This window comes from Myotis davidii, unplaced genomic scaffold, assembly GCF_000327345.1.
Source record: "Myotis davidii unplaced genomic scaffold, ASM32734v1 scaffold458, whole genome shotgun sequence".
Classification (NCBI taxonomy): Eukaryota; Metazoa; Chordata; class Mammalia; order Chiroptera; family Vespertilionidae; genus Myotis; species Myotis davidii.
In genome coordinates this window covers 2,046,561-2,061,661 of record NW_006289819.1, presented here as the reverse complement: position 1 = coordinate 2,061,661, position 15,101 = coordinate 2,046,561, and the positions used below count along the sequence as shown (strand labels likewise).

Here is a 15,101-nt window from a genome sequence, read left to right as displayed (position 1 = left end):
CATTAGTCAACAGAGCCAAATATCAACAGTACAACGACTGAAATTTCTTTTGAGACCCAAATTTTTTAAACTTAAACTATATAGGTAGGTACATTGGTATTAACTTAATTAGGGCCTTTATCTAAGCTGGCCTTTGCTAAAAACGCCCTCAATCTGATTGAGGTACGTTCGCTGAGGTCCACCCCTTCCAACTCTCCCATCCACCCTCGTCTTGTATACTTGTTTCGTCTATCTCCTTTTGTTCATCCTCTCTATATGTCCAAACCATCTCAACATACCTTTCTCAATCCTCAACACTACATTTTCTTTCACTCCCCAACGTTCCCTAAAATTAACTTAATAAACTTTACTTTTGTCACCCGCATGCGATTTGCGGATGCGACTAGCACTAACCACTGCACAACGAGACTGCTGACTGACTGGCTCACTCAACTCGTGCATGAATCGCGCATGCCTCCCCCCATGCTGCAAGTCCTGCGGCCCGCCTGCGCTGGCGTCTCCCATCACCCGACTGACCGACACCCCCCACTTCTTCTAACGCCACTTCTTCAAAATAGACTCGCCCAGGCCGAAAACTGAGTTATGCGCATGGGCCACAAAGTTTCAATCGCACTGTATGTGCGCGCCCGCATGTGGTGTTTTGTGGAAGAGACACACTCAAGGGGCCAAAGAGCGGCATGTGGCTCGCGAGCCGCGGTTTGCCGACCACTGTCCTAGAACCTCACCAAATGTGAATTCCTTTCTCTTCCTCAAGAAAAAGACCCTCACATCCCTCAGCTTCAAAGTTCAGATATTTTGAAAACGACGTTGGAATAATGCAGAAGTAAAGCTGTCTTTGTTGTTACTAATTAATCATGAAAACAGAATAGCCACAGCAGCACCACGTGGCTTCTGAACGTGAACCTGCGCCTGCACAGAGGCCACCCTTCCCCAACCCAACATAGTTTTTCCACCATCAAATAATCACATGACAGAAAAGAGATTTTGTCTCAACATGGCTTGAGCTCCCTGCCTGGTCTATGTTGGTCTGGCTTTTCTAGTTTCTAGGGCTAGGCCTGAAGTGGAGCAATGGAATTTTAGGTCAGCCCTAACATAAATACAATGAAGTCCATGTTTTTGTTGTCAGTGATGTGGTTCATCAGCAAGCTGACTGGAAAAGCATTCATGAGAAGATCTGTCAGCTGCTGATTCCGCTGCGCACCACCATGCCCTTCTACAACTCAGAGGAGGAGCGGCAGCATGGCCTCCAGCAGCTGCAGCAGAGACAGGTGGGCCTGCGGGACAGGGACAGGTGAACTCCTGGGTGCAGCAAAACTGCCCAGGAGAAAGGGCGCTCTGGGTTGAGATCACTAACCTGTAACCTTTGTGAGGGCAGAGACTTGGTTTTGTGTTTTTATGTCCTCAGTGCCAGTCAGTCCGTTCTCCACATACTTGCTGAGTATCTGCTGTGGTCTCCTTGGGCCGCTTCATAACAAAGTATACCATAGATTGCTGAGTATCTGCTGTGGTCTCCTTGGGCCGCCATAACAAAGTACCATAGGTTGAGCGGCTTAAACCACAGAAATTTATTCTCTCACAGTTCTGGAAGCAGTAGGACCAAGATCAATGATAGGTGTTAGCAGGTTTGGTTTCTTCTGAGGCATCTCTCTTTGGTTTACAGATGGTTGCCTTGCCATGTCCTCCCATGGTCTTTCCTCTGTGCACACACAACCTTGGTATCTCTTCTTGTGTCCAAATTTCTTCTTATAAGGATACCATTAGATTGGATTAGGGGCCATCCTAAAGGCCTCATCTTAATTTAATCCCCTATTTAAAAGCCCTATCTCCAAGTGCAGTCACATTCTGAGGTACTATGGGTTAGGGCTTCAACATATGAGTCCTGGGGAACAAAATTCAGCCATAATACCCATATATATGTCAAGTACTCTGATAAGAGCTGAGGCACGTAGTAGGAGGTCAACAATGATGTTTGAATATATAAAGGAGTAAATAAATAGAGGAGATTAGGAAAACTATTATGGCATTGATAGAATCACATTTTTTCTTTTTAAAAAAATAGCATTTTATAAGCCATGAATTTCAAAACACCAGATTCATCAATGTTAGTGTTGTCACTCTTTGAGAGTGGCCTTAGAACAGTGATGGCGAACCTATGACACCCGTGTCAGAGGTGACATGCGAACTCATTTTTTGGTTGATTTTTCTTTGTTAAGTGGTATTTAAATATATAAAATAAATATCAAAAATATAAGTTTTTGTTTTACTATGGTTGCAAATATCAAAAAATTTCTATATGTGACACGGCACCAGAGTTAAGTTAGAGTTTTTCAAAATGCTGACACGCCGAGCTCAAAAGGTTCGCCGTCACTGCCTTAGAACAATGGCCTTAGAGTTAACTTGTTTCTGATATTAGCTAAGCAGGATAACTCCAGAAGGAAAATTCTCTTAAAATTAATTCAAATAGAAAGGCAGACAGTTTCAGATAGTCCTGAGGCATGACAGTTTTGTTAAACTAAAATTTTAATATAAATAGAAGAATAATATTCATTTAATAATTTTCTATTGAGCACTCATTTATGCCAAGTATGGAACTAAGATGAAAATACACTTATCCCTGGACCTTAAGGAACTCACAGTGCAGAGTTTGCCCTTTTGTGTCGCTTATGCTAGGACTTGTGGCCAGCTTAATACAGGCAGGCTTACTGTGTGCCCTCAACCAGCTCATTAGGTATTGGCCTTATCTCCAGGTATCCCTATATCCACCATTGTCTTTTACCTGCAGGCTGACTACTTTTTCTTCCACAGAAGCACTTGATTGAATTCTGCTACACCGTAGCCCAGAAATATATCTTTGAAGGAAGGTACAAAGATGCTGTCCCAGCAGCTTTGCATTCTCTTCGCTTCCGCATGAATGTGTATGGCCTGAGTTCAGTAGAGCTTGTGCCTGCCTACCTGCTGTTGGCTGAAGCTAGCATTGGTAAGTGGAAATGACTTACCCCCTGGAGTCCTTAAGAAGTGCTACATTGAGTCCTATCAGTAGCCAAATAATCTAGCCTTGGTATCTTTTGTGCAAGAGCAGGGCTGCTGAAAAGTTTGGCACAAGATGGGGAAGGAGATGTCATGAACTTTCGGCTACAACTGACAAATCCCCTCTAGCTGACCTAAGCAAAAGGAGGAAGTGTAGTAGGACGCTGGCGTGTCCTAAGGGAATTGAAGCACCATGAGGTACTAGAATCAGAATGCTGTAACAAAGTAAGGCCGGTGCTCTCAGCTTCTATTTCTGGGGACTTGTCTCTTGCCTCTGCTTCTCCATATCTGCAGACCAGATTTTTCTACCTTATGCTTACTGCAGGAGACAGCAACCCTAAAATTTCAGATAGAGCTGAATTTACATGTCCTCCAGGTTCAAGGTGGGTAATAGAAGCTAATTAGCATCTGATTTACAATTTTAAATTCCTAAAGAGAGAACTGTGTTGACTCAGCATGAGGGTGGTGTCTACCTACCTTTGAGTCAGGTTCATGTAGTTCAAACAGGAATACAGGAACCTACTCCTATAGATGAGAGGCAGTGTTGAGAGTGGGGAGCATACCCATGGCGGACATCCCATGTGGTTGTTAAACAAGAGGAGCATTCGCATTTTTGAGGGGAATTAACATTTTTTAGTATCTACAGTATTTCATTTTGAAATAATTTTTTCCTTGATGCCTGTGACTTTAATTTTTTAAATATTAAAAGTCAATTATTTTATAAAATGCCCCTCAATGTGGGTTTCTCTGAAGTTTCCTCTGCAGACGATGTATCTTTGGCAGGAATATCATAAAAGTGATGCTGTGTTCTTCTCATCCCATCCTATAAATTGGCACATGTTTTCAATTTATTCCATTACTGATGATCATTTAAGTTACTTCACTCTTTCAAAGTACACTTCAGCAGTTTTTTCTTAAAATGTATTTTTATTGATTTCAGAGAGGAAGGGAGAGAGAGAGAGAGATAGAAACATCAATGATGAGGGAGAATGACTCATGGGCTGCTTTCTGCAAGCCCACTACTGGGGATCGAGCCCACAACCTGGGCATGTGCCCTTAACAGGAATCAAACCCAGGACCCTTCAGTCCACAGGCTATGCTCTATCCACTGAGCCAAACCGGCTAAGGTTAATTCAGCAGTTTTAATATATTCAGAAGATTGTGCAACCATCACTACGTTTAATTCCAGAACATTTTAATTAACCCAAATGGAACCCCACACCCATATTAGCAGTCATACCCCGTTTTCCCATACCCACATTTCCTGGCCACCACTAATCTACCTTCTTTCTCCATGGATTGGCCTTTTCTGGACAGTTCGTATAGATGGAATCATACAATACATGGCCTTTTGTGTCTGGCTTCTTTTACTTAGCATATATGTTTTCCAGGGTCATCCATGTAGCATATCAGTACTTGATTTCTTTCCATGGCTGAATACTATTTCATTCATGGATACGGATAGACCACATTTTGCATATCTACTCATCACTTGGACATTTAAACTGTTTCTATTTTTTTGGCTATTATGATTAGGCTGCTATAAATTTTCATATATAAGTATTTGTGTGTCAATAAATGTCTGAGTTAATGAATAAATGTGTGAATGCATGATGACATATTTCATCATGTGTTTTCTGGCCAGGATATGAATTATAACCTTCTTTCAATCTTTTGGACAGGTCTAGACCAGATCGTCCAGGCTGAAGAATATCTATCCCAAGCCCAGTGGACAGTCCTCAAATCAACTGATTGTAGTTATGCCACCCACTCTTTACTGCATCGGAACCTGGGACTTCTCTTTATGGTTAAGGAAAACTACGAGGAAGCCCGTTATCATCTGGCCAATGATGTAAACAATCTAAATTATAACACCTGAATGTTTCTGAGTCCAGCCCTGTTTAGTTTTTGTTTTGTTTTTTAACTGAGCATTTCTCTATAACTTTTTTGTCTACAACTGACTGGTGGGGTGTTAACAAGAACACAATTTTTAAAAGATTTTTTAAAACTTATTGATTTTTTAGTGGGAGAGGAAGGGGAAGAGAGAGAAACATTGATGTAAGACATTCATTGGCTGCCTCCTGTATGCCCCCTACCGGGGATCTTGCCCACAACTCCGGCATGTGCCCTGACCAGGAATCAAATCAGTAACCCTTAGATGCACAATATGATGCTCCAACCAACTGAGCCATTCTGGCCCAGCAAGAACATAATTTTAACAACCTGAGCTCAAGCCTACCTGGCTGTTCAACCTTGCCCAGATCACATCATTGCCCTAACCCTCAGTTGCTGGGAGGATCATAAAGGGAGGCAGACCGAGTACTGACTAAGAGAAGGGCTTTACTTCTAGTCTCAGCTCTATAATCTGCCCAGCCACATAATCCTGGACAAATTATTTAACCTCTTGCATCACCTTCAAGAGAGAAATCATGAAATGGTCTCTGCCTCATTACAGAGATAAATAATAGGACAATGCATGTGCAGCACTTTGGCTATTATTTTTATAAATAACATCAATACCTCTACTTCAGAGTATGGTTCTTAAATGAGCTGGTTGTATGTGAATGTGCTTTATAAACTACAAAACTCTGTTGAAATGTTAAATAGGAATAAGGGTGATGACTGAGCAGTTCTTCCAACATTTCTGAGGTTTCTATTAGGATTTCAGTATTGGACAATATTACCAGAGAGAATAGTTTCTGAGTCTGAAATCTGGATGAGGTTAGGGTCAAAGACTGCAGTCTTCATGCAGGTTGGTTCTCTCTTCAGCCCCTCCTGGGGGCAACGCTCCCTCTGGTTGGCCGCCACTGCACAATGTCCATAAAGCCAATGGAAACATCTTGTGGTGATTAGTCTCCATATCCCCTCGCCCAAATCCATTTGCTGCCCTGCTCTGCCCTGGGAGGCTTACCTCTGTGGACTACACAACCTGGACTCCATTACTTGGGCTGTGGTTCGGAGAGTGAGCGATGTGGCGAGGGATTGAAGGTTGGGAGGAGGAAGAGGTTGGGGTATTTACTTTTTCTGCTGCCTCTCTTCCTCACCTCAGTTCTGCAGGGACATGGTTCCTTACGACTCCTGCCAGGTAGCCTTCTTCCATGGCTCTAGCTCTTACTGGGCCCTCGTCACCCTGCTTTCTCCCCTTGCTTTTTCAGGAGTCGGGATGGCAATAATTTCTTGCTGTTGAGAATCCCCAGTGCCTCCTTAGTTCTTGTTGGTTCCTTAACCCTTCCATATCTCTGTACATAATTATTTTCATTAAAGTGTCTTCAGGAAATATTTTGAGGGTGCCATAAATTTCCACCCATGAGCCTGACTAATGCACTTCTTCATCTGTGGTTCTTTGCACAAATAGACTCTAGCTACACCCTCTGACAAATTAAGGATTTGTTCATTCTGTCTTGAGGTGGGCCATCCTGTTAAGAATGAGAGCAAGGTCAGATTCCTCAGCCTAGCTTTTAAAAAAAAGGAAAGAAAAAAGACTGTAAAAGATAGATCACGCCCAGCTGTCATAGCTCAGTGGTTGAGCATAGATCTATGAACCAGGAGATCACAATTTGATTCCTGATCAGGACACATTCCTGATCAGGACACATGCGGCCCGCCGAAAACATTTATCCGGCCTGCTGGGTGTTTTTGCCGCCGCTGTGTGCATAGGAATTTGTTCATAGTTTTTTTTTAAAACTATAGTCTGGCCCTCCAATGGTCTGAGGGACAGTGAACTGGCCCCCTGTTTAAAAAGTTTGAGGACCCCTGCTCTAACCACTGAGAACAATGGCCAGGCACCAGATGCATTTTTAATATGCTGATGCATCAAAATGAGGTTATAGGAGTTTGGGATTATTCTTTGGTCTGCTTTACTATTTGACTTTTATCTTGGGTTGGTCTGGCTCTCATGGGGTTTTTGTTATTTGTTCCCCTGACGTCACCTGTCCTTGGGTTTAGCTGGCATGAATGGCATTAACTGGGTCTCTGTCCTCTGTCTCCTGACCAGGGTGATTTAAACTATGTATTCTCTGGTTAGGGAAGAGAGGTAAAACCATTTGCTCTCAAGTGTCCTTGGTTGGGGAAGATATTAGGTCTTGGGATTCACTAGCTGGCTGTAAGTTGTTTGGCCTTGTTTAATTTTCTTGTTTAATCCCATCCCATTTGCCCAGGAATTTTCCTAGCTTCTTACTATCCCACCTCACCCCTGCCCCAGGCAGCCACTTTCTGTTTCTCTAGGTTTGCCTTTTCTGGATGCTTGATATAATTAGAATGATATGTGGTTTTTTGCATCTGACTTCTTTCACTTAGCATAATTATTTTGAGATCCATCCATGTTGTGTGTATAAATACTTTATTGCTGAGTAGTAGTCCCTCATCTGAATATACTACGGTTTGTTTAGCCATTCATCGGTTGAGGGACATATAGATTGTTCCCACTTTTGGCTATTATGAATAATGTTGCTAAGAATTTATTTTTTTTTCAGGTGACTTTTAGAGGATGTTTATTAAAGCTGGGGACAGTGAAACACAGAAGGGCCCAGGATAGAAGAAGAAACAGGAAAAGGACTAGGTGGGGAAATGAGCCTAGGCTGGACTGCTTTGGCTCACTAAGAAGTCAGAGAAAGGGGTACCTTTGGACAGGGAGAGGGAGTTAGCCCAGGACAAGCTGCCACTTCCCATTGCTCCCTGGTTGCAAGCCTCATAGGGTCCCTTAGAGCAGGGTTGCCAACCAATGGTCCCAGACCACTGGTGGTTTGTGAGGTCTGAAAGGTTGGCGACTGCTGCCTGAGAGCATGCCTGTGGAGAAGAGGAAAGGGAAGGGAGAGGTGTGGACCTGCTCTTGGGAGGAAGACATTCTCTCTCCACTAAGAATATATTTATACAAACCTTTGTATGAACACATGTTTTCATGTTCTTGGGCATATGTCTAAGAATGGAATTGCTGGGTCATGTAGTACTATATGTTTAGCTTTTCGAGAACTGCCAAACTGTTTCCAACAGAGGCTGCATCATTCCATATTCACACCAGCAAAGTATGAGGGCTCCATTTTCCCCACATCCTTGACAATACTTGTTGTATTCTGCCTTTTTTATTAGAGCCATTCTAGGGTGTGAGAAGTGGTATCTCATGGTTTTATTTTGCATTTTCTTTTTTTTTTCTTTTTTTTTAAAATATATTTTATTGAGTTTTTACAGAGAGGAAAGGAGAGAGAGATAGAGAGTTAGAAACATCGATGAGAGAGAAACATCGACCAGCTGCCTCCTGCACACTCCCCACTGGGGATGTGCCTGCAACCAAGGTACATGCCCTTGACCGGAATCGAACCTGGGACCTTTCAGTCCGCAGGCTGACGCTCTATCCACTGAGCCAAACCGGTTTCGGCTTTGCATTTTCTTAATGACTAAAAATATTGAGCATCATTTCTTATGGCTTATTAGCCATTGGTACATGTTCTTATAGACATGTCTCTTCAGACCCTTTGCTCATTTTTAGTTGGGCTGTTGTAAACATTTTTTGTATATTCTGAATACGAGTCTTTTTTTTAATCAGATATATGATTTGCAAAGAGAACACAGGACTCACCTTCTTCCTCTGCTATAGATTTATTTTGCTAGTTGTGCATATGGCACAGAGGACATCCGGACCTCAGGAGGCTACTTTCACCTGGCTAATATCTTCTTTGATCTTATGAAGTTTGACCTGGCAGACACGCTGTACACCAAGGTGAGCTAGGGAATACGGGAGCTGAGCCTTGACACTTAGGCCTTGTACCTTACAACTGGTGTCAGATCATTCATGAGAAATTTGAAGCACAGAGAGATAAAGGCACTTGCCCAAGTTTACATAGCCTGATATATGATATATTCCAATTTTTTTCTCCCTATTTCTCCACTACCAAAATAGTCCTTAGAATCCATAGGATGATCTATAATAAAAAAAGCATAATATGCTAATTAGACTAGATGGCCAAATGACCTTCTGGACGATATTCCGGATGACCTTCGGGACGAAGCCGGGGCTGTGAGGGCCGAGCCTCTTGCACAAATTTTGTGCATCGGGCCTCTAGTTAACAAATAATAAGTGATGGGTCAATAATAACCAAACCCCTCCAAATAGATTGCCATATGCTCTGTCATACCCATAGAAGCAAGGTAATGTGGGCATACTGAGGTATGTGATAGAGAAGGAAATGCGATTTTCATATATATTTTTACTGATTTCAGAGAGGAAGGGAGAAGGAGAGATGGAACATCAAGGATGAGAGAGAATCATTGGTCAGCTGCCTCCTGCACGCCCCTTACTGGGGACTGAGCCTACAATTCAGCATGTAACTTTGACCGTAATCAAACTCAGGACCCTTCAGTCTGCAGGCAGACGTTCCACCCACTAAGCCAAACTGACTAGGGAAGAAATGATATTTTAAAGGGGAAATTATGGCTAAAAAGTCATATGAAGGGATCAAAAAATATGAGTGCACTTGAAGTCTCCATCTTTGCATGTGAAAGATTTTAAACTGCTTTTAGTATTTAAAATGTCAGTTATGTTCATAGAGTAACACCTCACTTAGCAAGCAACCATTTCTATGTGTGATATAGGCTCTCATGCTGTGACTGTTTATTCATATTTTAGGCCCACTTTTGAGGAAGAGGCATTGTGGTGTAGCTGAAAAGAAATGAGCTTCAGAGTCAGACAGACTTGAATTTAATTCTTGGCTGTGCCACCTACCAGCTTTTACCAAAAGTCAAGTCCAATCTTAACATCTCTGAGCCTGTTTCTCTCTCTGTAAAATGGGGATAATAAGACTATGACCCCAGTTGGTGTTGTGAGGATGTAAAGGTTTAGTTATATGTGCTCAACAAATGGTAGTCATTGTTATTAGATCCACCAGGGCTGTCCCCAGATCAGCCAGGTGCCCTTTGCAGCCCAACACTTGCCACACTCACTTTGGCCAGGCCTGTTTGGCTCCTAAGCCCCCTCTTCCCCTCCTCCCCCCAACCAGGCACAAGGAGAGAGGGAGCCTGCAGATGGTTAGAGGTGCTGCCCTCCCAGCTGGCTGGTCCAATGACTTAAGACCTGGCCCGCTTGTCTAATTGTATCTTCTTTCCCAACAGGTCTGTGAGATCTGGGATAAATATTTGAACAATCACTATCAAGTCCTCTTAGAGGCTCGCGTCCAACAAATAGATTTACTGGGCAAAGGATTTGAGACTGACACTGGCTTGGGTAAGTGGCAGTTCTCCCTACGAAGCAGAGCAGTGACTTCCTGTCAATCGTGGGCCTTGTCCCGAAAATAGGGAGAGCTGCTGTGCCTGTCCTGGAGCACATGCCATCTCCCCCATATTGATTATGGGAAAACTGAGACAGGGGAGCAAAGGGATTTTACCAGAAGTCAGATTTCTAGCACCACACACAGCCTTTCAGGGGAAATACTTGGAGGAGAGCCCACTGTAATTTCTGCAGAGCATCCATTTCTTATGTGTTATCCCTCCAAGGACATAAGCCATGGCTCACCACAGAAGTGGCATTACTCAGTTGTCCTGGTGCCTTATCCCCTTGCTTTACTGGGCAGGGAGCTCCTCAGTGGCAGTGCTGAGTCTGATCCATCTCACCATTCCCAGGCTCGGCAAAAGGCTGAATGTTGAGTAGCCCTGGACAATATCACTCCCGCTGAGATAATAACGAGACAGAGGATCTAGCTTGTGCTAAAAAAGTGTAGTTGGTGAGACAGAGCCTATCTGAAATACCAAAATACAATTTCTATGAGTACAAATTATATTATAAGCCGAGCCCCAGAACTAAGAGGTGAGGATGATGGTGAAGGGGGAAAGACTTCTTACAGGAGAGGTTTTGAGTTAAGGATTAAAAAATTAGTAACTTTATTGAGCTTTCTCTTATGATAAAAGTGGTTTATGTTAAAGCAGAAAACTTGGAAATCATAGATAGCTGAAGATAGCCAACCTTAATATTATGGTATATATCCTTTCTGTCTGTTTCTCTAAGCTTAACACAGTATGTCCTCACTTAATGTCTTTCATAGGTTTTTGGAAACAGACTATAGGCTAATTGATATAAACAAGAGTTAAGTTCCTACAGCATATTTCTGGTCACGAAAACATCACCAAACTTCTAAATAAAGACCCAAAATATTTCTAATATTAAACTCTGAAATAAATGTGAGCTATCCATACATTTAAGAAATATTAATAAAAACTAGCAAGATAATTCTTTTCCAACCTGCTTATTCCAGTTCAAGGTCGCAGGTGACTGGAGCCCATCCTGGCAATTCAGGGCACAAGGTGGAGCCAACCCTGGACAGGATGCCACTCCCTCAAAGGGCACACTCACACACACACCTACATTCACTCAGACTGGGACGATGTAGGCACACTAGACACCTACGGATACATATTTGGACTGTGGGAGGGAAACCGAGGACCAGGAGAAAACCCACAAAGAAGTGGGAGGACATGCCAACTCCACACAGAGAGTGGCTCTGATTGGGAATAAATTTTTTCTCTCTCATCAATGTTATAATGAAGTGATGTCTAATAAAATGATGTTATTTGGGACTTGCTATACTTAAAAAAGTGCTTTTAAGTATCTGGCCCATAATAACTCACAATCTCTCTCTCTATATATATAAAAGGCTCAGTGACTGACCGGCCAGTACATATGACGTGCACTGGCAATTTAAAAATAAACGTTGACTTTGTGCATGTGCGACACATATAAAGCTCTCAGAATGGGTATTATTGAAATCCCCCGTGAAATGATTTGTAACGGATCTATTATTGAAGCTACCTTTGGAAATAGTATATCTATAGATAATATTAAAAATATATCTGAATGTGTGATTCTTTGTCCCAAAAATGAGCACTTTCATAAATTAAATGAAGAAATTTTGGATATACTTGATGGAGATTTTCACACCTATTTGAGTGATGATTCAACAGATGATGCTGGAAAGGAAAATTTTCCCATCAAATTTCTTAATAGTATTACTCCTTCGGGAATGCCATGTCACAAATTAAAATTGAAAGTAGGTGCAATCATGCTACTGAGAAATCTTAACAGTAAACAGGGTCTTTGTAATGGTACTGGATTTATTATCAAAAGATTGTGACCTGACATAATCAAAGCTGAAGTATTATCAGGATTTGCAGAAGGAGAGGTTGTTCTGATTCCAAGAATTGATTTCTCCCCGTCTGACACTGGCCTCCCATTTAAATTAATTCGAAGACAGTTTCCTGTGATGCCAGCATTTGCAATGACTATTAATAAATCACAAGGACAAACTCTAGACAGAGTAGGAATATTCCTACCTGAACCAACCCGTTTTCGGACATGGTCAGTTATATGTTGCTTTCTCTCAAGTTCAAAGAGCATGTAACGTTAAAGTTAAAGTTGTGAAATTAATCAAGCACTCTGAAAGTGTTTTTACTCTTAATGTGGTATAGCGGGAGATATTAGAATAAGTTTAATCAATTTATCAGTCATTGTTTTTATCAGTGTTTTTTTAAAAAATATTTTATTGATTTTTTACAGAGAGGAAGGGAGAGAGATAGAGAGTTAGAAACATCGATGAGAGAGAAACATCGACCAGCTGCCTCCTGCACATCTCCTACACTTCTATTATAGAGAAAGGGTGAATAATGATATTAAAATATTTCTTCTAATTAATTTCCTTTCAATGTGCACAAATCTGTGCACTGGGCCACTAGTAAGTCAATAAATAATGACTAAAGGAGAACCAAAAACTGCTGGGGGGGGATTGTAAACAGCCTCCCCTGGGAAAGCAGAAAGGCTATATTGCTTCAGCACCTTTGGAGTTGGGAAAGAAGAATTAAGATGCTGCACCTTCAAGAAGCTCCACTGCCCCCTCTTGCTAGAGAGTGGAAGCTGAGTTGGGCCACTGGGACAAATCCCCTGTATTTGGGAGCCTAAGAGATCCAGTTCGGGACTCTGAAAGAGAGAAATCTTAGCAACGTTGGGACTGAGCATTTTTTTAGGTTTCTCTCATAATGACATGCGAGGCAAGGCCGGGAGCTGCCTGGAACTGCTCTGCATGTGGCAGCTGCCCTCCAGGTGGAGAGCTTGCTGTGCTTTGCACTGCCTCCACCAGCGTCCCTGTGAGGAGGCTTCTGGAGGCCGGGTGCCCACACAGCTCAGTGCCTACCACTGAGGGCAGACTCAGCTGCCTCCAGGACCCGTGTCTTCCTTCCCTCCTCTCCGCTGCAGATGAAGCCCAGGAAGCAGAAGCCATTCGGATCCTGACTTCAATCTTAAGCATTCGAGAGTCGACATGTAGCAATGCTCCCCAAAAGATTGTCTTCGTTCTGAGAATCCTGGTCATGCTCTACTACCTGATGATGAATTCTTCAAAGGCAAGTTTCCCCAGAAAGTCAGCGTGTCTAAAATTGAGATAGAAATCCCTCTAGTTGAATCCAGCTGTGTTCTGCCCAATTGCACTAGCCTTTGTCCTAAGAGTAAGCCCCTACTCCAGAGAAGCTCAGAGGCTCGTGCCAGGATTCATTTGTAGAGTCCAGCCTGCATAATGGAAACTGGATTGTCCTCTTTCCTCAAGGGGGCCTTCCCGGAGTTGCATAGGTAAACTGAGGCAGGGGCAGTACTGGAAAGCCTGCAGGGCCTGAGGGCTCTGGGGAGTCCTTGCAGGAATGGAGTAACAGCTTTAGCTACACTCAGTGAGTTCCTCCAGGTTGGCAGTTTACTTATGGTCCTGTCGTCTCTCTGCCTTCCAGTGTTGGTTCAAAGAGCCCTAATTCAGATCCTACACAGATCTCACTTTGCTATGAAAGTGTACTGAGTTTGTCAAGCCAGGTGACTTTTTCTGGTGTCCCCTTCCCCTCCCAGCACACATGTGGCTAGCTCTAAGGACCCAGTATGTGTTCACAAGTTTCCAACAAGAGCTCAGTGGCTGGTGTGAGAAGCTGATGGATCCTTTCCCATGTTTCTGGGATTGAGCACAGATGGGACTTCCCAATGTAATGCTTCCCTGTGACAACTTCCTTTCGTCACTGCATTTCTATTCCAGGCACAAGAATATGCCACCAGAATCTCTAATATAGCTCAAGAAAAACAGCTCAGTGCCCGAGAACAAAACCTCATTGAACAATTACTACGGATCATCAACACTGAAATAATTTTTCCCGTTCCTTAGTGACCAATGGATTCCACGTCAGGGCCTATTCAAGCGACTATTGAGCATCTAATATATTCCAGCCTTGTGCAGCTGCTTTGAGGTACTATGAATCGCTGAAGTTCCCATCCTCTTGCCCTGTGACTTCACATATAGTGTGTTTTTATTCTTTCTCGCACAGCATATGTAAGGGAATATAGAGCTTTGGGCATAGAAATCAGTAAAACTTGTTTTTATCATGACTTTGTACAACTTTGAGTAACGTGCTATCAGCTTACTAATAGGGTTTTGTAATTAAACTGCAAACAGTTTTTCATATTTCCCAGAAGTCTCCAAGTGATGCATGTTCCATAGATCTCTACCAGAAAAAAAAAGCGGGTGGGGGTAGGAAATAAGCTATATTGGAGCAAAGTTTTTCTATTCTGCTGGAATTAAGTTAGCATTAATTTGAGGTAGTTTGTGATTAAAATGTCCACTATAATTCCTAGAGTAATCACCAAGAAAATTACTCTAAAAATAGTTTAAAATCAACAAAGGAATTAAAATATACTAGAAAAAATCCACTTAATGCAAAAAAAAAGGCAGTGAAGGAGAACGAGCGGGACAAAAAGGACATGAGGTATATAGAAAACAAATAGCAAAATGCAGACATAAATCATAGATCTTTTCCAGAGAAGGCCCCAGGGCCTTGCAAGGTGCCCTAGTACAGGTTGGCTGAGATACCATTCCAGGTTGGTGTCTTTGTCTTCCTAGATTTTGAGCAGACGTGAGCCAATTATACAGTCTAGGGGAGAAGCCCTCTGAAAGATCCTACAAAGATCTCACTTTGCTCGTGCCAGGTTTCATTTGTTGAGTTCAGCCTGCATAATGGAAACTGGATTGTCCTCTTGCCCTGTGATGTAGACAGAGTGCAGGCCTTGGACTCAG

General features: G+C 42.5%; 1 protein-coding gene across 1 annotated transcript in view; it reads left to right on the top strand.

Annotated features, from left to right (window-relative positions):
- Window positions 1-14,548, top strand: part of ZMYND12 (zinc finger, MYND-type containing 12) — a 25,110-nt gene extending 10,562 nt beyond the window's left edge. Inside the window, exons 2-8 of the mRNA XM_006762578.2 lie at window positions 1,127-1,268; window positions 2,806-2,977; window positions 4,710-4,879; window positions 8,618-8,740; window positions 10,129-10,240; window positions 13,256-13,401; window positions 14,070-14,548. Of these exons, the coding sequence (XP_006762641.1) occupies window positions 1,127-1,268; window positions 2,806-2,977; window positions 4,710-4,879; window positions 8,618-8,740; window positions 10,129-10,240; window positions 13,256-13,401; window positions 14,070-14,195 (991 nt within the window). The 3' untranslated portion in view covers window positions 14,196-14,548. The remainder of the gene's footprint in view (window positions 1-1,126; window positions 1,269-2,805; window positions 2,978-4,709; window positions 4,880-8,617; window positions 8,741-10,128; window positions 10,241-13,255; window positions 13,402-14,069) is intronic.
- Window positions 14,549-15,101: the final 553 nt, after the last annotated feature.